At 57.6% G+C, this 18,898-nt stretch overlaps 10 protein-coding genes across 10 annotated transcripts; 5 read left to right on the top strand and 5 right to left on the bottom strand.

Moving 5' to 3' along the window:
* Nucleotides 1-172: 172 nt before the first annotated feature.
* PHYSODRAFT_318199 (hypothetical protein) lies at nucleotides 173-964 on the top strand (the record flags this gene model as incomplete). The annotated part of the gene is made up of 1 exon (XM_009536024.1): nucleotides 173-964. One exon carries the CDS (start codon nucleotides 173-175, stop codon nucleotides 962-964), a length of 792 nt encoding a protein of 263 aa, XP_009534319.1.
* Nucleotides 965-1,228: 264 nt separating this feature from the next.
* Nucleotides 1,229-1,759, top strand: PHYSODRAFT_523502 (hypothetical protein; the record flags this gene model as incomplete). Its single annotated transcript, XM_009536023.1, has 1 exon — nucleotides 1,229-1,759. A coding segment is annotated over one exon (531 nt), but the record flags the coding sequence as incomplete, so codon positions are not given.
* Nucleotides 1,760-3,871: 2,112 nt separating this feature from the next.
* On the bottom strand, nucleotides 3,872-4,413 carry PHYSODRAFT_347732 (hypothetical protein; the record flags this gene model as incomplete). Its single annotated transcript, XM_009536022.1, has 1 exon — nucleotides 3,872-4,413. The coding sequence occupies exon 1, from the start codon at nucleotides 4,325-4,327 to the stop codon at nucleotides 3,872-3,874; it is 456 nt and encodes a 151-aa protein (XP_009534317.1). The 5' UTR covers nucleotides 4,328-4,413.
* Nucleotides 4,414-5,927: 1,514 nt separating this feature from the next.
* PHYSODRAFT_523758 (hypothetical protein) lies at nucleotides 5,928-6,569 on the top strand (the record flags this gene model as incomplete). The annotated part of the gene is made up of 1 exon (XM_009536021.1): nucleotides 5,928-6,569. One exon carries the CDS (start codon nucleotides 5,928-5,930, stop codon nucleotides 6,567-6,569), a length of 642 nt encoding a protein of 213 aa, XP_009534316.1.
* Nucleotides 6,570-6,962: 393 nt separating this feature from the next.
* PHYSODRAFT_564130 (hypothetical protein) lies at nucleotides 6,963-7,721 on the bottom strand (the record flags this gene model as incomplete). Its single annotated transcript, XM_009536020.1, has 1 exon — nucleotides 6,963-7,721. The coding sequence occupies one exon, from the start codon at nucleotides 7,719-7,721 to the stop codon at nucleotides 7,020-7,022; it is 702 nt and encodes a 233-aa protein (XP_009534315.1). The 3' UTR covers nucleotides 6,963-7,019.
* Nucleotides 7,722-8,327: 606 nt separating this feature from the next.
* Nucleotides 8,328-9,591, bottom strand: PHYSODRAFT_549045 (hypothetical protein). The gene is made up of 4 exons (XM_009536019.1): nucleotides 9,475-9,591; nucleotides 9,123-9,382; nucleotides 8,979-9,049; nucleotides 8,328-8,912 (listed from the first exon to the last, which is right to left on the bottom strand). Exons 1-4 carry the CDS (start codon nucleotides 9,580-9,582, stop codon nucleotides 8,410-8,412), a joined length of 942 nt encoding a protein of 313 aa, XP_009534314.1. The 5' UTR covers nucleotides 9,583-9,591; the 3' UTR covers nucleotides 8,328-8,409.
* A 364-nt stretch (nucleotides 9,592-9,955) lies between these two features.
* PHYSODRAFT_254625 (hypothetical protein) lies at nucleotides 9,956-13,126 on the top strand (the record flags this gene model as incomplete). The annotated part of the gene is made up of 1 exon (XM_009536018.1): nucleotides 9,956-13,126. One exon carries the CDS (start codon nucleotides 9,956-9,958, stop codon nucleotides 13,124-13,126), a length of 3,171 nt encoding a protein of 1,056 aa, XP_009534313.1.
* Nucleotides 13,127-13,499: 373 nt separating this feature from the next.
* On the bottom strand, nucleotides 13,500-14,835 carry PHYSODRAFT_304982 (hypothetical protein; the record flags this gene model as incomplete). Its single annotated transcript, XM_009536017.1, has 2 exons — nucleotides 13,500-14,391; nucleotides 14,765-14,835. 2 exons carry the CDS (start codon nucleotides 14,833-14,835, stop codon nucleotides 13,500-13,502), a joined length of 963 nt encoding a protein of 320 aa, XP_009534312.1.
* A 758-nt stretch (nucleotides 14,836-15,593) lies between these two features.
* PHYSODRAFT_304981 (hypothetical protein) lies at nucleotides 15,594-17,681 on the top strand (the record flags this gene model as incomplete). The annotated part of the gene is made up of 1 exon (XM_009536016.1): nucleotides 15,594-17,681. One exon carries the CDS (start codon nucleotides 15,594-15,596, stop codon nucleotides 17,679-17,681), a length of 2,088 nt encoding a protein of 695 aa, XP_009534311.1.
* Nucleotides 17,682-18,039: 358 nt separating this feature from the next.
* PHYSODRAFT_338251 (hypothetical protein) lies at nucleotides 18,040-18,840 on the bottom strand (the record flags this gene model as incomplete). Its single annotated transcript, XM_009536015.1, has 1 exon — nucleotides 18,040-18,840. The coding sequence occupies one exon, from the start codon at nucleotides 18,838-18,840 to the stop codon at nucleotides 18,040-18,042; it is 801 nt and encodes a 266-aa protein (XP_009534310.1).
* Between the last annotated feature and the right edge of the window lie 58 nt (nucleotides 18,841-18,898).

Raw genomic sequence — 18,898 nt, 5'->3', positions numbered from 1 at the left:
AGAATCTGTGCAGTACGGATTCCTTTATCACCGAATGGGGTCTACTCTGAAGGGCGATCCGCTGCTCTTCACCTACACGGCTTCGTCTACGTGTGCGGAGATGCTGGACAAATGGAGCGACTTGCTGAATTCGCACGTTTCTCAGTCGTCCAGCGCGAAAATCCCAAGCAACATGCTATCTCAATGCGTGTATTTATCAGACCGCGATGGTATGTACTTGCGGAACGAGTCCGTTCCGCTCGCTGCCGACGCGAAGTTTTCCGACTTCGCTACGCTGAATGATGACGATTCTTCTGACGAGCTGGTGTTCGCTACTGTTGCCTGGTCATCATCGATGCTGTCCTCGTCTGCATCTCCTCGGCCTGATGTGGAAAGAATCGTCAACCATGAGAGCATGCGTGGGAAGTCGAGCGGATCCCGTGCGCACGAGGGCATTTCTCTGGATGACTGTTTCAGGAACTTTGTGAAACCGGAAACGCTAGACCAGTCTAACTTGTGGTACTGCTCCACCTGTAAAGAGCACCGGCAAGCGCGCAAGACCATGGAGATGTGGCGTCTGCCGGACGTGCTCGTGCTGTCGCTCAAGCGGTTCGAGTACCGCAACGAGATCCTGCGCGACAAGCTGGACGTGTACGTGGACTTCCCGCTGGAGGGTCTGGACATGTCGCCGTACTGCCTCGAGAAGAGCAGTGAGAAGGACCACCTAAGCTACGACCTGTTCGCTGTGAGCAACCACTACGGCAGCATGGGCTTCGGCCACTACACGGCCTTCGCCAAGAGCTGGAAGGACGGTGATGGCGAGATGTTCCCCGGCTGGTACTCTTTCGATGACAGTCTCGTTACGCCAGCGATGCCTAGTCAGGTCAAGTCGAACGCAGCCTACATCCTGTTCTACAAGCGCAAGAACCTCCAGGCCGAGCCAATGCCCAGCAAAGCGTCGATCCCCCAGACAAAACAGAGTTAGTAGCTAGCTCCAGGCCAGCAAAGGCTAGTATCGAGAGCGTCGTGGACAGATACTACCTAAAAACGCCAATGTAGACACGCTATTAGATAGAGTCGAGTGTAATGACAAATTACCAAACCGTTTTACCGTTAGAGCAGTACCGTAACAGGTGCGTGGCAGTAACTTGCCTACACAAAACCGAAATGACTTGAGTTTGTATGGAAACCGCCCCGTCTATATTTAGCTTTTCGGCTTTGCCTTCAATAGTGTAAATCCTGCTGGACGATGGCAACGCCCCGAGCGGGCGCGAGCGAGGCGACCATCATGTTCCACAACGAGCCGTGGACGGCCGAGGTGGCGCGGCTGCTGCTGGAGGTGGACGAGGGCTGGGTGGGCTACCGCGGGGACGCGGCCTGGAGCTGGCACGACGAAACGTACACGGCGTTCGTGGCCGTGTGCGGCGAGCGCCAGTGGCCGGCCAACTCGCAGGGCGCGTGCATGGCCATGCTGCACGCGCTGCGCACGGGCGCCATCAGCATGAAGCTCAGCAGCGCCACGCGCAGCTCCGACGGCTGCGCGCAGTGGTCGCTGGTCGAGATGCGCGAGCTGGGCGCCCAGATGCGGCGCGTGGTGGACGGCAAGGTCCCCACGGCGCGCTGGGCGGCGCAGCTGCTGATCTTCGTGGACGCCATGAAGGGCAAGGACGCCAGCTACAGCATCGAGGACCGCACGATCGAGGAGTTTGCGGTCCGGGCGGGCAAGTTCCTGCCCGAGCCGATCTTGCGCTTCATCGACCCGAACGGGGACAACGGCAGGACGCCACAGCCGGCGGTGGCGAGCAATGGGAACGCGCGGAGGACGCCGACACCTGAGCCGCAGAGTACGGCGACAACGACGACGAGCGCTGATAGTGGTGCAGCTCCAGTGGCGGCGCCGGCTAGCACTAGGAACCCTCAAAGGACACCGGAACAACGCCAAATGAGGGCTCCAACGGCGGCGGCGACGGCGAAGGATACCACTAATGGTGAACCGCCGACTACGGTGGCCAACGGTAAGAAAGCACAGACGGCACCGACGGCACCGACACCGGAGCATGAAGATCGGCATAAGAAGGCGACCTCGCAAAAGAAACAGCCAGCGACGGCGACGAAGGAAGTGGACAGTGACGATGAACCGCTCGATAAAACACGGAGCGCACCAACGCCGACACCAACGGCGGAGATTGAAGAACGTCCAAAGAAGGCGCCGACGACTACGGCGACGAAGGACGCAGGGGGTGAAGAATCGCCGGCTGCTGCGACCAAAACCAGAAAAGCACAGAAGACGCCGACGCCGGAGCCTGAGGAGCACCACAAGAGACAAACAGCCGCGAAGGACGATGGCAGTGATGATGAACCGCTACTTCCGGTGGCTAACACTAGGAAAACACGGAGAGCACCGGAGACTGATGAGACCAGGAGGGTGACGAGGGGGCAATCTATGAACAGGGCGACGCGATACGAGGACAGTGAGGATGAACCGCTGGTACCACGCAGAAGCACCAGGTCGAGATCTCGCAATAATAGTGACAACGAGCAGCGCCGACACACTAGATCGCAGGCTGCTAGCACGACCCATATCAAGAAGAGAGGACGCAAGAGGAGCGTGGAGTCGGAAGGAGACAGCTCGTACCATGACCCGACGTCGGAGGAAGACGGAGACGCGTTTCGGGACTCAGCTCTGCAATTATCGGAGACGGAAGAGGACATCATTGCGACGCAGGAGCTCACGAGTCAGGGAGAATTGTTGCCCGTCGAGCAACCGACGCCTCCAACTCAGGACGTGGTGAACGGAAGTCGGCCTTCACAAGATGAACCCCCTCAGGATCAAGCACAACGTCCTTCCTCCGCGTCAACTCAAGGCCAAGCTTCGTCTCAAGATCCATCAGCCGAAGCACAACCTTCTCCTCGCCAAGACCCACCAGCCGAGCAGCCAGCATCTCCTCGTGAAGATCCACACGTTGAACAGCGATCATCTCCTCGCGAGCACCCACAAGCTGAGCAGCAAGCGTCTCCTTGCCAAGACCCACAGCGAGAGTCTCCGCGCGAAAGTAACCAGCGTCGTCAAGACTCAGCAGGCCAGACTCGGACAGCGGACGGAATTCAGCGCAGTGACTCACCAACGCGGCAGTCGAGTCGCAAGTACCGCCGAGTCCAGAACAAGCTCAGCAACGGCCACACAAGCAGCAGCAGCAGCAGCTCGCTCTTCCGCAGTCTCAACCCGTACGACCGGCCAGGAAAACCTTGGGGCGAGTTTGTAGTTGAAGTGCTGCTGGCTGAGAGAACCGCGCGCAACGAAGACGAGCTGGACTACGTGCAGTTCGTGCGAGGTCTCTATGAGATTTAGGACCCATACCTTGAACCACGGGCGGTGGGTCTCGAACGTGGCCGGCGTCGTCTCGCTCGAGCGCCAGTCAGCGCTGTACGAGAGCAACACTGTGCTGAGCGCGGCCTTGGCTCCGGACGTGAACGGTTCTGCGCGTTGTTCTGGTACTTTGACAACGACTTTCGCGTGGTCACGAGAGGTATCTTGGTCTTCTCCTCAATGGTGAGCTGCGCGCGACGTCAAGTGTCGTGTGTTCATCAATGGGAGCGTCGTGCTTCCTGAGCTTGGCCACGTGCTTACGGCAGAACGCATTTACCTGGATATCACGTGTGCCTTGTCTTGTCACGGTTGAGCGCCTCAACTACGACCCATTGAGCGGCTCGACGACATGGTCATCGTGTCACAATAAATCCATGATCTATAAAGGCGATCCTCGTGAGGCTCCTCGGCCCCAGTCCGCTTTCTCTATCATCGTTCACGTCCGCTCGAATACCGGCACACGAATCTTCCTGGCGCAGGACCTGCTCATCTTGCTTTCTCCTTACTCCGACAGCTCTTGATAGGTCAAGCGCGCACGACGAATGGCGCCTGGATCAAGCGACCCGGGATGACGAAGCCAATGATCGTCCATGGTCCGGAGCTGGGGGCACAGCCTTTCAGCTGCACCCAAACTTGCTCATGGTACGTATCAACAACCACACCTTGATCCGAACCCCAATTCACGTAGGCGGCCACGAACTTGATTAAGTCGTCGACGTCGTCGCTTTCGTCGGCGATGTAAATCACCACTTTAGGCACACCAGGCAGGGGTTCAGCATTTGGCAGGTCAATCGCGTCCTCGTCGATGATGGAGATATCCGGCGCGTACAATCTCAGGTTAGTAGGTCGACTTGACGACCCCTTGAACAGAAAGAAACCGCGCGCATACAGCGCACGAAAACGATGTTCCCCTGCTGCCCACTCCGCAACTTGGTTTTCCGCCTCCAGTATTTCAGCGTTCCAGTTGCCGTCCAAGGCCATTGGGTCTTCTTGTTCTTTGCCGGTAAATGGGAGAGTGTGTAAATGCAAACGTGCATCGCGAGCTCAGCACTTGCTCGGCCATTACTCAGTTAGTCAGCTTGGTGTCTCTCGCAGAGACTGATGTTCATTACTGCCCAAAAATGACGACCGAAAATGTTTGTCTGGGTTGCGATGCGAGTATGACACTTTTTGAGCCGAAACTAAGAACTCGGACAAAACACAAACATCGCGCCATGTACTGAATTTCACTCACGTTACAGATTAAGCACGCAGTTGCGGCGTCCAATGTGGAGTTCCTGGGCGATGCCACTAGCGACGCATATGCTGCACACTTACTTGTCTGGTCGCGGGCGCACGTGAATGCCGCCATCATATGGAGAAAGAGGTCTGGCGGGCTTCCTGGGCGTGCGGGGTGGCGCATTCAGCACAGCGAGAAAACAGGAATGGCAGAAACGGCGTAGTGCGCAGTTCGTAAAAAGATTGACAGGCTAGACGTAACTAGATGGTGAATTCTCTGCCTCGTTTCTCATATAGTGAGCCGATTGATTGAATCGTTAGTGGGTCTCAGTTCTGGCAGCAAGATAGCGCTCTCCGAAAACCCTCCAAATTTCTCCCAATCAGAGACGGAACGAACTGAGACCCCCTTTGCAGTTCGACAGCAGCAAGATGCCTCATGCGTGGTCTTCTTGCTCATTTAGCCTATTGCTCAACTACATAGTGCTCTCATACATATATACATGTTATAGGTGCCCAGCAGCGTGCTGCGGCAAGTTGTCACATGCTTTCGATGCGAGGACTCACTGCTACGGGGTCGGTGGAGGTCAGATTGACCCCGCGGCGGTCGATCCGCTCAACCCCAGCAGCCCAATGCTATCGGATCTAACGAAAGCACCTGTGGAGGACTCATATACGTCGGGGGAACGTCGGCTCCCGCTGCCGTCGCTCCTGGGGCGGTCCGGCAATAGGTGGGATCCATCTTGCTGCTGCCGGCGCTATACTGCACCAAAATCGTGGCAGTATGGAAACGGGTCAGCAGCAAGATAGCAACCGAGTTTTAAGTTAAAAAAACTTTTAACCAATCACAGCTCATATCCTTCAAGATTTGTAAGAGCGCTATCTTGCTGCTGCCAGAACTGAGACCCACTGTTATACAAGTTTCTATATTTTTCTTCGGGATGTTACCTTGATCGATGGTAAATTGTGCCGCAACCCATCAAAATCAGTAGAGATAATATTTAAAACGCAGAGCTGCACGCAAGCTGTTAGTGGAGGGCGCTCTATCGCCCCCTACTTTTTATGCTGCTTACAGCCAAACTCAATGTGCTATTATACGCACACTCGAGGATATTTATTCGCCTAACAAGGCAGATTTCGTGTTAAGATTCAGCACGTTTGTGCCTCTTTCGCGAGGCCAGATTCAACTAGAATCACAAGAATAAACTTGGGGACCATCAGTGGGATATGTCTTCGGTCAATTTGTCGCTCGTTCTCGATCAATCTAAAGCAGCAAGAACAAGAATCATCGGTAGAAGCCTCATACGGCAATTTGCGCGCTGGACCAATGGAGCACCAACTCGAGGCGGAAGGACATCTGGAGAGCATGGGCTACATCCTGCTACCGGGTGGAGATCGCATTCCCGCGGTTCCAGGCAAGTATAGACTCACTACCCCACCCGATTTGAACGAAGTCGCCGAAAAACGTTTTCTGCTGGAGTACGTGTCCCCCATTCTTACCGTGCGCGATTACCCCATGAGCGGCATCGGATCAGTGCAGCGAGGCGAAGTGAGCAGACAGTTCTCGATCTGGAAACGACACAACCCAGAGATCGGAGGTGTCATGTTTTTCCACTCCGCGGGCTATCAGCTCACAACGAAGGCTGGGCGTGCTTGGCTCGTTCCCGATGCTGCTTACATGGATGAAGCTACCTTCGCTCGCATGATGTCTGATAAGAAGCTGTCGAAGTTGCCGTATCCTCCATGCGTCCCCGCTGTCGTTCTGCAACTCTTGACCGGGACGGACAACTTGGAAGACGCACAAGCAAAGGTGGCAGTCTTCATGGAAGCAGGGACTCGCGAAGGCGTCATTGTGGATGCTCGAAAGGGCTGCGTATGGATCTACAGTCGAGATCAAGACGAGCCGCGGTGCGAGTCGCTCGGCCCGATCGCATTTGACTCGATGCGCAAGTTTACGTTGGATTGTGATGCGATCCGCAGTGCGGTGGCCCAGGCTAGAATGCTGTAAGCTAGTACTGTGCCTCGGAATGAAGCGGATGACGCGATGTGAGGTGGTTCTGCATCAATGAGGTACTTCGTTGAGTATCCCCGCATTGAATACTACATGGCATTTCGTGAATACCATTTATTTCAAAATCGCATTCATTGCGTGCCGGGGGTGACACATCCACAGTTCGTATTCACAGACCTACCGGTAGGGATTAATACATGCACTGCAGCGAGTTCGGACGATGCGTACATGGGTCCATCGGTGGGTTACCCGATGCAGCGTTGCTTTTATTACTGTTTTTTTTTGGGGGGGGGCTCTAATACCGGTAGTAGCACTGGATGCTCAAAACGCTCAAGTCGAAAGCACACGAGCATCATTCGCAGTGAAGACGACGCATGAACGCTTTTATGACTCACGGTTTGCACCACCAGTACATTAAGAGTTGCAGCTTCTGGCTTCGTGTTCGTCCTACAATTGGTGCTCTCCTTTGTTGCGTCTGCTGCTGCCAGGTCGTCGGCTGTTGCCTCCGGCCGACCGATGGCCGCTCCTGCTACTGGAGCTACTACTGCTGCTACTGGACTTGCTGCTGCCAGATCTGGAGCTCGAACTGGTGGCCGATCTAGAACTGCCTTCTCGTCGCGAGCTCGAACTCGAGCTGGAGCTCGACACCGGGTGCTTGTTCTTCTCGGCGCGACGCCGCGCCTGCGCGCGCTTCTTCGCCTTCTCTTCCTCCGACATCTCGTACTTGTAGAACTCCTTCTCGGCCGACGGCAGGTTGCCGGGCTGCGGGGAGTTGGGCGACTTGCCCGTCTTGAAGCCAGCGATGCGGTTCTTGGCCATCACAAACGCGCCCGCGGCCTTGACGCGGCCAGCCGACGCGACCGTCGCGGCGGTGGACGCCGCCGTCGTGGCCTTCTCCTTGCCGACGGTGGCGGCGGAGGATGCCACCTGGAAGGCCTGCGACGTCTTGACCTTCTCTCGGCCCAGCGTGGCGGCCACCGTGGCGCTCTGGTACGTCTGAGAGCTCTTGACCTGGGCCGCGGCCCCGGACGCCGCCGCCAGCGCCTGTGTTCCCTTCTCCTTGCCGATCTCGGCCGCCGCCGCGCCCGCGAAGTAGAGCGTGTTGCCGGCCCGGTTGGCCATGCTCTTGAGGTTGTTCAGGTCCATCATTCACGCAGCAACGAAGAGCGGAAGGGAAGGCCGGAGATCGGAGGGGATTCCTTGTCTTGTCGACTGAAGTTTTCGATTATGGCTCCGGCCGAGGGCTCTGCCGTCGTCAGTGGAAGAATTCCGGGAATTACTCATTATGATTAGAGATTCTAGCCAATCAGAGTACGCGATGAGTTTACAGAACCATTGTGATTGGAGAATGTATTATAAGGGACATCAATTTTTGTAAAATGTGCCCAATAGTTTTGGTATAGGCCCGACCCACGTGGGATCCGGTTGCCGTCGAGTCGAGATGATCGGCACAAGCGATTCACCAAGCAGGAGGTGGTCTATGGAGCTCATCTTGTAGCTATTGGCAAGTGGATTGGAGCCATCGAGTTGCGGTGCAGGGTGAAGGCAAAGTTCTGATTTTTCTGGAAGCAAGCCAAAGAATCCGGCGAGGCTGGTCCGCTGCCGGCGATAAGACCGTGGCCGGCTCAGCCCCAGCGCTTTGAGCGTCAACGGTAGATGCTCGGCAAAAAACTCCGCCATCTGCCGCTGCGCTCAATCGATGTTTCTGATCCGTCCCGGAATTTGAGAACGAACAGCGACGGACATTCATTGAGATGAATGCGTTGAACCAGTACACTATTCGTTCGGGTTGACTAAGACATCGACGCCAAGGGTGCCGTTGAAGGTGCCTGCCTGCCTACAGGTTGCTATACACGACGCCGACCAGCAGCATGGCCGAAAGCGTGGCGGTGCCGGCGATGACCTTGTCCGGGTAACGCATGCAGTACAGGATAATGTCGCCGAGCAGCTTCGAGTCGAAGTGCTGCGCGTCCGGACGCATGGGCAGCGGATACCCCGCCGTCTTAAAGAGCTCCACCACGCTACGCAGCGTCAGCCCCCACAGCACAAAGTCCTTCACCTCGCGGGCCGGAATCCGCTCGTCGTCGGGCGGCGCGTGGCCAGGTCTCGGCAGGTAGATGCAGTCGAACTGCATGTTGCCGAGCATCTTCTTCGCCAGCGCCAGTATCTGCGGACGCATGCGCAGACTCATGAGACTGTCTTCCAGCGGGTAGGAGAGAATCTGGTACCGCCGCGTGTTGAAGAGCTCCTGCACGTCCACCCAGAACACGTCCGAGATCTCCGACTCCTGCACCTTGGGCTTGTAGTCGTGCTCGTCCGCTGCGACGTCAATGAAGAAGACTGGGGGAATGCAGACGAAATGTCAGCACTAGCGAACTCAACCACCACGTAATGCGTTCATCTTACCATGAGTACTGACGCTAAGCGAGCGCAGGTGTGTGTTGATAGGCGGCAAGTTGCCGATCCAGTGGACATGCCTAGGTAGCAAGCAGCACACAACGTCATATTAGTCAATAGCGGACATGCAACAAACCCAGTGACCACACGTACGGACTCGTGAGGTCGAGCCCGACCTCCTCCATCGTCTCGCGCTGTGCCGTCTCCTTGAGCGACTCCCAGTCCGTCCACTCGCCGGAGATGTCGTCCAGCGCGTTGAGATCCATCTTGGTCTTCTTCTGGCGACGGCCACCGGGGAACGCCACCTGCCCACTCCACGTGTCCTTCTCGTTCACGGTTCGCCGCACGAACAGCAGCTCCAGCGACTGCTGCTCCTTCTCCCTCCATCGGAACACGGCGGCCACGCTCGCGCGCTACAGGCAGCAAGCAATCCGCAACAGCAACAGGTTGTCAATTGGGGGAAGTTCTGGACGGTCTCAGCTCGATTAGACGCCCGCCACCTTACCACGAACGGCGCGTCATGGCGCGGAGGCGGCTGCTTGGCCAGGTTGCGCTTGAGCAGCGGCACCAGCGACGTCACCACGCTCTGCTCCACGAACCTGCGCGAGCTCATGCTACCGATGATCAATGCGCGACGGTCAAGCTGGGCGCGGGTAGGGGTCCTTGACATACAAAGCGCAGCATGTTTCGCTGTCCTTCAATCGCCACATCGAGATGGCTACAGTCACTCTACCGGGGATCATTCCCCTCTTCTATGACTTTAGGAACATTATTTTCGCCTCGAAACTGATTTGGTCCCAGGTGAGTTGAGGTGAGCTCGCCGCGCCGACCTGATGGAGGCTTCCGCGGCGTCTCCGCCAGTGGGTGGGGGCTCGTTCTCTTCCCCAGACGCGGGCACATCTCCCGACCCTCCTCCGGCTCCGGTCGCGCCGCATTTGGACCCGCAGCAGCCCCACGAACGACGGCACAAGCGCGCGGCGTCGGGCATGGCCACGTCACTGTCCGACGCCGTGGGCGCCAACCTGCTGATGCAGCTGATCCCCATCCACTGGGACGGGCCGGCCCGCAAGAAAGGCGACTGGCTGCCGCGCTGGGACGACGTGTACCTGAGTCTGGACGGCGTGACGCTGCGCGTGTTCGAGTCTCGCGGCCGCTACCTCGAAGTGCTGGAGCTGGAGCAGCAGCAGCTGCAACTGGACGGCGCTGGGAAAGGCTCGGGCTCTGTGGTGATCGACAAGAAGCACTGCTACACTGTCACGGCCGTGGATAAGGAGAATGTGGGGCGGCCGCACGGCTTCCACGTCAAGACCAAGGAGAAGAGCAAGCCGCTGCACCTTGTAGTGGACAGCGAGCTGGAGCGCGTGCTGTGGATCCACCTGCTGGGCGCAGTGGTGGACCAGGTGCAGAATGTGCTGCCCAAGGCGCAGAGGAGGCTGAAGACGGTGGGGTCCAAGATTGAGGCCTCGCCGAGGAAGACGCTGATGCTGGCGCCGCTGTCCACACCGAGGAGACCCAGAGTACAGACGCTAACGCTGCTGGGCACACCCGTCAGTGTGGAGCTGAACATGTTTTACGACGCGTGGGGCTGTATTCAAGCGAGGAAAGGGAATTTTGCGCTGCTGATGCCGAGTTTGCACCCGAACATTACGTTGACGTCGAACTATCCGCCGAGTGTCCCTATTGCGGGCGAGTATCACGGACTCTCGGGTATGTTGGCGTTCTTTGCCAATTTTCATGGCTCCATGGATGTCTCACACTATGAAGTGGAGCACGTGGCGCGTCGTGGAGATCTTGCGGTCGTGTCGGGCCGGGAAACGATACGAAGTGCGGAGAGTGGACGGCGATTCAGGCATTTGTGGAAGCACGAGCTGCGGTTTGAAGCTGATGGACGCATTAGCCACATTAATATTCTTGCGGACAAGACAGCAGCGGCGGTAGCGTTTGCCAATGGCGGGGGCAGTGGAGCAGGTCCAGTGACGGGTGAGGCGAAGGGGCCAACGTTGGCCGCGCTGCCTCGAGAGCGTGAACGGCAAGCCAGCACATGTCCACCAGGCGAGATTCGTGTGGTGTGTATATCGGGCGAGAGTTTCCGAAGACGCAAACCCGCAACAGGTGGAGGCAGTGGATACAAAGTGATTATTGGGCTGAATGAATTCCCGCACCTCACGACCAAAGCTCCTGGAACGAAAAACACCAGCAGTACAAGCAGCAGAGATGTGACGACTATTAGCACGGATGGATTGAACCGTGTCGGTTGCTGGAAGGCCTACTCGACACGAGTAGTAAAAAGTGGCAGCGGTAAAGGACCCTTTTGGGCTGAAACGTTGCACCTGGAGTTCTCCGGCGCTGTTCCAGGCTCAACAGCTACACTATGCGTCGATGTGTGGAGCCTTGGTGTCATCGGTGACGAACTTGTTGGTTGTGCCAAGATAAACCTGGCAGACTACTTGGGTTCGTCCGAGGGGACTGAAGAGCAGATTGCATCTGTGGCTGTACCGAAGTGGTTTGACATCTACCGAGCTGAGACTTTCGAGAAGGGTGCACGAGGGTGTGACAACGAAAGCTGTGGACGTCTGGAGCTTAGCATCAGCTTTGCCCCTTACATGGAGGAGGATGACTCGATGGGCGAAGATGGCGATGAGAGCATGGGTGAGGAAGGAGAGCAATCTGTGATTTCAGCAGATGGAAGTACTCCAATTCAGAGTGGAAGGACGCCAAGGCATCGCAAGAGTTTCGATAGGCTACAGGAGCTGCACAAGGAGACGGGCTCAGGTCGACGGGTATCTGAACGCTATTCCCACGACGCACTGGGTGGCTTCGAGATGGTAGAGGCCACAGATGCTGCCGAAAAGCAGGACAAGAAGTCGTCGGATGAGGAGGAAGAAATGTACACGTTCACAGTAGCGTCGACCAAGTTCCGCGTGTACAGACGGTATCAACTAATTCGCGCTATCGGCCACGGCGCGTACGGAGTCGTCATTGCAGCAAGCGACCAAGTCACAGGGAACTCGGTGGCTATCAAGAACATCCCGCGTACCTTCGACGACCTTGTGGATGCGAAGCGCATCGTACGTGAGATCCGGCTCATGAGGCATCTGCGTCACCCGCACGTTGTGTCTGTACTGGACGTAATGCGGCCCCCTTCGCTCGCGAACTTTGAGGATACGTACATCGTCACCGACCTCATGGAAACCGACTTGCACCGAGTTATCAATTCACCGGAGGCACTTTCGAGCGACCACATCGCTTTCATCACGTACCAGTTGCTGTGCGGGTTGCGATATGTGCACTCTGCGCACATTATTCACCGCGATGTGAAACCATCGAATGTGCTGATTAACCGCGATTGCCTGGTTAAGCTTTGCGATTTTGGACTGGCACGGGGCATCGACATCCGTCCGGTCACACCGAGCAGCATCGATGGGAGCAGCACGCCAAGGAGCCAAGACGGGGAAGCTGCATTGGATGAGGCCTTGACTGAATATGTGGTGACCCGGTGGTATCGTGCACCCGAGCTTCTGCTGGCAAGTCGATACTCTACCGCGATCGATCTCTGGGCTGTGGGATGCATCATAGCGGAGATGTTCACCCGCAAGGCATTGTTCCCCGGTCACGATCACGTGCATCAATTGCATTTGATTCTCCAGCTTGTGGGTAGTCCGCCGCCCGACGACATGGGGTTCGTCACGAATATGAAGGCCAAGCGGTGGATGGCGCGTCAGCAGAAGCAAGAGGCCAAGCCACTGAACAGTGTGTGTCCGAATGCTCCGACCGAGGCTTTAGATCTCATGACGGGGCTGCTGCAGTTCGACCCGCGTAAGCGCATCACGGTGGACGAGGCCATCGCACACCCGTTCCTAGCTCCGTGCCGCGCGGACGGCGTTGACATGGGATCGGAGCGTCTAGCCACGAGTGCGTTCGACTTCTCGTTCGAACGCGAAAACAAGGGCAACATGGACAAGAACACGCTGCGCCGGCTTATTTTCGAGGATGTCTGCCACTTCCACCCAGAGGCCACAGCCGAGCTCGAGCAGTTCACGCAGGAGCAGGAGCGATTGAGGCGCTTAGAGGAGGAAAAGCGGAGGAAGGAGGAGGAGGCTCAGGCCAAGAAGAAGGCCGCGAGTCGGACTGGGAAGAGCTGGGCGGTCAGCGTCTAAATGCATAGGCGGTGGGTCCCGGTATCCGATAGACTTTAGCATGCAACGCAGCGCCGAGAGGCTGACGTCAGGTCATACGAGAAAGTATCAATAACGATTTGAAGTTGAAGCGTCCTCTCTGCAGCGAGACGCAGCGGTGAGGTGGGATCGATCCAAGCAGCATTTTGGTGGACCGCGGCAGGTTTTGGCCACCGACAACGCAGCAACAGGCTTCTGAAATGGCTAACCGAACCGATGCCACCGTTCTCCATGTATCGGACACTGTGGCCGTGTTACTGTATTGACGCCGACAAACTGGCGAAAATGAAAGCGATTGAAAAATAGGTTCTCCTTCGCGTGCTGCAAACGTGTCCCCAACAGAATTTGGTAGCATTTACTGGTGATCGCTTTGCCGGCAACATGAGTCCAAGTCGGTCACCAGCGCGACAAGTTTGGCAACGCCAGGTGACGGAATCCACAAGACAAGGCAGTCCGTCAGTCGCTGCTTTTGTCCAGCCTGGACAGGCTCGGACGTGAGGACACTGACCTCACGTTGGCTAATGGCGACGCGCATTTTTCGCGACTGCGAGCGAGCGTCGTCGGCATTGCCGCGTTGTGCTAGCTGCTCGTCGCGCGGCCGTCTGGACTCCAGACTGGAGGGAGCGGGTGCAACCTTCATCAGGCCGGGCCTCGCGCCGGCATGATGTCCGCGGTCGCACGCGCGTGCTCGCATTGCATGTCCGGCCTCTGTATCCAAGCCCGGTGTCGCAAAGCAGGTCCCTCGCCACGCCGGCCACGATTTAGCGGAGCTCTTCGTGCTCTCGTGCGACGGACTGCTGCGGCGAAAGAATTCTTGCCAGTCTTGCCGCGGCTCCGACTCCGGCCGTCGAGCGTCGAGCGGCACCTCGCGCCGCATCGTGCCGGTGCCGGCAACGCCGGCAATTCCCGGAGCGAGGTTCTGATCGCACGAGCGAACGAGCGTGGCGGGGCCTGGCCCTCGAGAACGCCATGTGCCCCAGTGCATCAACGAACGCCATCGCGTGAACACGGCGCCGAGGCCTGCGCCGGGCCGGCAAGTTGAAGTGGTCCGCGATTTGTACATTTCGAGACGCGTACAGTACTTTTCGTCACAATCCAGCGCAAAATGATCCACTACAGGATATCCAGGCTTACCAGCAACGCTAAGACTGCACGCAAGAACGATTGCCGGCACTTCCAGCTGCGCTCTATTGCCGGCACCCTCAGCGTAAAAGTTGATGAGACGATGACCAGGCGACGACGACAGGCTGTTGCGCGAAATACCAGAGCCACGGTACGCCTACCTACGCGTAACTGGGTGCAACCGAATCCAGATTCACGACCACGAACGAAAGTAAGTGTAAGGGCAAAAAATGCATCTTCTCCCCGTGGCCACCAGTTTTCTGCCGACAGCACCTCGCTGGCGTTGACTCTTGCTTACTCTCGCCCGGCATAACAGCACAGCGCGCAGTCGTGGCCTCTCAAATCATCGTCCCATCAAAAACCACAACCCATTCTGCCCCAGAAGCGGATGATTCTGGTTCGTAAGGTTGCGGCCTGAGTTCGTGCGCTTGTCCGAAGGAAGGAAGAGTCAGTGCGTCTGTGCATCCCTACCAGAACATGGCACGCAGTTACATGTACCAAAGGCAGAGGTAAGAAAGCCTCGCAGCAGCAATGCCTGCCCATTGATCTTCAATGTGCAGCGGCGGCATCTTGTCGTCTAAAGACCAGCTAAGGCGCCTCTACGGTTGCCATCTCGCAGATGGCGCCATAGGTGTGAGTCAACCAAACTCCGCCCCCTATTCCTTCCTGCCAAAACTCCCAATCCCTCAAATTGGTTTTGTATATTTTGGCCTCGGCTCTTCTCCAGGTCCTCTGGACATAAATAGTGTCCGTCTGGGTCTCTTGCGCGTGGCCACTTTTACACTTGATTCCAGAGTCACATCGCTCACTCACTCACTCAGTCCAAGACTTGCTCGTCCGCACTCGTCTCGCTGCTCTCACCCCCGATCATCTTCGCCATCGCCATCAGCTCGGCGCAGTCTCGGATTTGCCTCGCCGTTTGCTTGGCTCGCGTTGTCACTCGCGTTCGGTTGTCACCGTCTGGCGCCGGATCGTTGAACCTGCTGACGCGACTGCGGGTTCCGCTGGCGGCAGGCTGTTTTACCAGAAGGCTGCAAGACTGTCGAGTCGGTTGTCGGCTTGAAAGCAACAGAGAGAGAGCCTTTGACCAACATCCCCTACAGTCTTGCACTACTGTACTCGCCACAAGAGCAACAGCAACAGGAGCAGCGAAAAGCCCAGCGCCGCCGATCCATCCCGACACTTTTACATTGCGGACGTGGGCCGAGCGTGGTTTGCTTTCGGAACCTTATTACAGCAGCCGACTGCAACTTGATCTTGATCTTGAACAGTAGCAAGCCAAGCCAGCACCTCGACCGACTGTACTCTGCAATACACACAATATATTATGAACTGCTTGTGCTGGGGAGACGCCGAGCGCACGCGCAAGCTCAAGCAGGCGCTGCAGACGCCCAAGGTGCCGGACTTCGACTCGCCCAAGAATGACAGCGACACTTGCTCCGGAGGCCGCACGAGCTGCTCAAGCAGCCACGACATCTGGGACGACGACGACGTGTCCACGGCCAGCAGCGACGACGTCGGCTCCGTCTCCAGCTCGAGCTCGAGCTCAAATAGCTCTGACAGCACAAGCTCCAGCCCCAGAAGCTCGCCCGTCTCCAAGAAGAAAGCACAGACGGCGGAGCCTCTGCAGCTCGCGCTCGAGGCGTGCCACGCCAATTGGACGGAGAAGAGGACCGACAGACAGAAGACCCTGCAGCAGCCGCCACTGCCCAGCGGATCGCCCGTGAACCACCGGATGAAGGACCAGGTGGCCTATTTGAAGATCCTGCGCAGTGCAGCCTTCGGTTTGCGTCGGGTCGTGCCCATTGTGGTCCCGGCCGAGCTGTCACCCCCCAACGAGTACGACCTGCGCAGCACTAACGGTCTCATGAAATGTGTCAACGCCATTGCGCCGCTGCCGACGCCCGAGCAACTGAGTGCCAAGCACCTCGTGATCAACGAGCTGCAGCGGATCGTCGACATCTGGCTGCGTCGCACTCTGGACGCGCTCGAAGGAGCTACTGAGACCAAGTCGACGGAGACCGCCACGCTGCTGCTGGGGGGCAGTTGGCACCTCAAGGTCGGCATGGCCGAGTCGGATCTGGACGTCGTGGCCTTCATGCCGCACGCTATCACGTCCGAGATCTTCTTCAGCTCATTGTGTGAACACCTGGGCAAGGAGGCGTCAGTGTCGGACCTCGTTGCGAGGAGGAAGGCCGCGGTTCCGGTGCTGTCGTTCCAGCTCAGCAGCGTGCGCGTGGACTTGCTGTTCGCGCGCTACGCCCAGAAGCAGGCCGTGCCTAAGCACCTGCCGTTCCTGCCTGGAGACGACGTGCAGGTCATGCGCGGCATGGACGCGACCTCGGTGCGTTCGTTGTCGGTGGCCCGCGTGGCCTCGCTCATTCTCGAGCTGGTGCCCAACGCCAGCGTTTTCCGGTCGACTCTGCGCGTGATCCGCCTATGGGCCCGACGCCGCGGCCTGTACTCGAACAAGGCCGGCTACCTCGGAGGCATCTCGTGGGCGCTGCTGGTCTGCTTCGTGTGCCAAATGTTCCCGCGCGCGAGCGTGGCGTCGCTCGTGCATCGGTTCTTCTCGGTGCTCGCTTCCTGGCGCTGGCCGACGCCCATTCTGGTGGCCCACCCGTCCAACGGCGGCAAGGTCGACAACGGCGTTCAATGGGACCCGGCGCACAACATCCACGACCGCGCGCACCTCATGCCGATCATCACGCCGGGCTTCCCTGCGGTCAACACCGCTGTAAATGTAAACCTATCGACGCTGCGCGTGCTGCGCGAGGAGTTCGCGCGCGGCCAGCGCATCATGGACGACCTGCGTCGTCGCAGTCTGAGCCACCCGTCGTCGTGGAACCAGCTCTTCACCCCGACTGAGGTGCTTGTACGATACGACCACCACATCGCCATCGAGCTGCGTGCACCGAACGAGGAAGCGCTGGCCGAGTGGTCGAGCTTCGTGGCCAGCCGCACCCGAAAGCTAGTGGAGACCTTGCAGCACACACCGTCGGTGGCCACCCTCCACCCTCTTCCCGAGATCGTCCGACCTCAGGCAGCCCAAGCCAAGGAGGACGAGGTCGTCGGCTACTACTTTATTGGATATACTATCAACACCCCACCGCTGCCGCAGCCCAGGCGTGGAGAGCGCAGACATTCCGCTCGAGCTCCCGCCCCCAAAGCTTCCAGCAACGAGGAGCTCGCTAAGAACTGCGTGGCTTCGGCGACCCGGTACTTCCTCGCGACGGAGCTGGACGCTGCGGCTGAGAAGAAACCTGGCATGGAAGTGGAGATCAACTACCGCTCGTGGAACGACCTGCCCAGCACGGTCTTCGCTGGCGGCCGCACTGCCGCTATCGGCGAGCGTGCGAGGTTTATTCTCAGCCAAGCGCATCATGTGAATCTCGCTCTGGGCCTGGCTCGTTAGGGGGTATGAATATGAACATCGGGCGATTCTTCGGCTTTCGGTGTCGTGATGGCACACCTCACCCGATCTATCACAACACGGAAGCAGGAGGAACGCATGCGAGATATTTAAGAAAAAAGTTAATGCAAAATACGAAAACACTTACACAACACTTTGGCTGATTCGTTCGCTCATTCATAGCGAGCAGGACTCTTTGACGTTGGACAGCAACTGCACGCACGCCTTCAGTTGGTGTCTTGATTCTCATAGGATAGCAAAATGTACCGCGGTATCATGGCCCAGTAGCTCGTCGTCGGCATTAGCACTGAAAGTCCAGCGAGGCCACACACACGCGGTGCTTGACGGGGGTGCGATCGAATCACACGTCTTCGATTCCGCGCTTTCTCGAGGCATTGGACGGGTTGTTTTCTTTCACGAAACTATTGCCATCAGCCACGGGGTCTTCAAACTCCAGCACGGGAAAGTCCGAGAAATCGTCGTCGACGCTGGCCGAATCCATCACCTTGCTGCTGTTGCTATCTCGCGTGTTGCCTGGATCACCAGGGGAAAGGTGACTGTCGGGAATTGTTGACGGGCGAGACTCTAACGCGGGCAGAGATAAGGTGCTCGACTCTTTCAAGCTCATCGACGGAGCTTCATACACCATGTTCTGACTCATCGAGCTGTCGGGCTGGCTATCATTTTCCGCTCTCACTGGCGCATAACCCGAAGGATCGTACGTCGCGTTGCACGGACTGTTCCCGACTGCTGTCAATCCATCCATCACTCGATTCTGGCCGTTAGCGTCACCGGCATCCAAATCTGCAAATATGCCACGTGAATGCTGCCGTGAAGTGTCCATGTCGCTGAAGCTCGAGTTCGAAGATGCCCACCGAGCTCCAATATACTGGTTGCCTGAGCCTTGTCTGAAGCTGCTAGACACCCCCACAACGCTGCCTTGAGAGAGTGGCGCACTAGGAGAATACGTTGCAACACTTGTTGTCATTGATGGGGACGACCCCGCCGTTACTGCGGCTGGGGATACCGTAGCCGCGCTTGACAGAACTTTCCGCACAATAGGAGCCACACTCTGATGCATGAAGCGCTCAATTGAACTAAGCACCTCAAGTTTCCGTGGCTGGACATTAGTCGGCGGCTCGTTCAGGATGTTCAGCACCATGGTGATATTCTGCATCATTGACTGGGCCTTCGCGCTGTACATCGAGTTGGGAGGTACA

This window comes from Phytophthora sojae (genome assembly GCF_000149755.1).
Source record: "Phytophthora sojae unplaced genomic scaffold PHYSOscaffold_9, whole genome shotgun sequence".
Taxonomy (NCBI): Eukaryota; Oomycota; class Peronosporomycetes; order Peronosporales; family Peronosporaceae; genus Phytophthora; species Phytophthora sojae.
The sequence above is the reverse complement of the archived record's forward strand: the minus strand, read 5'-3'. Positions and strand labels throughout refer to the sequence as shown.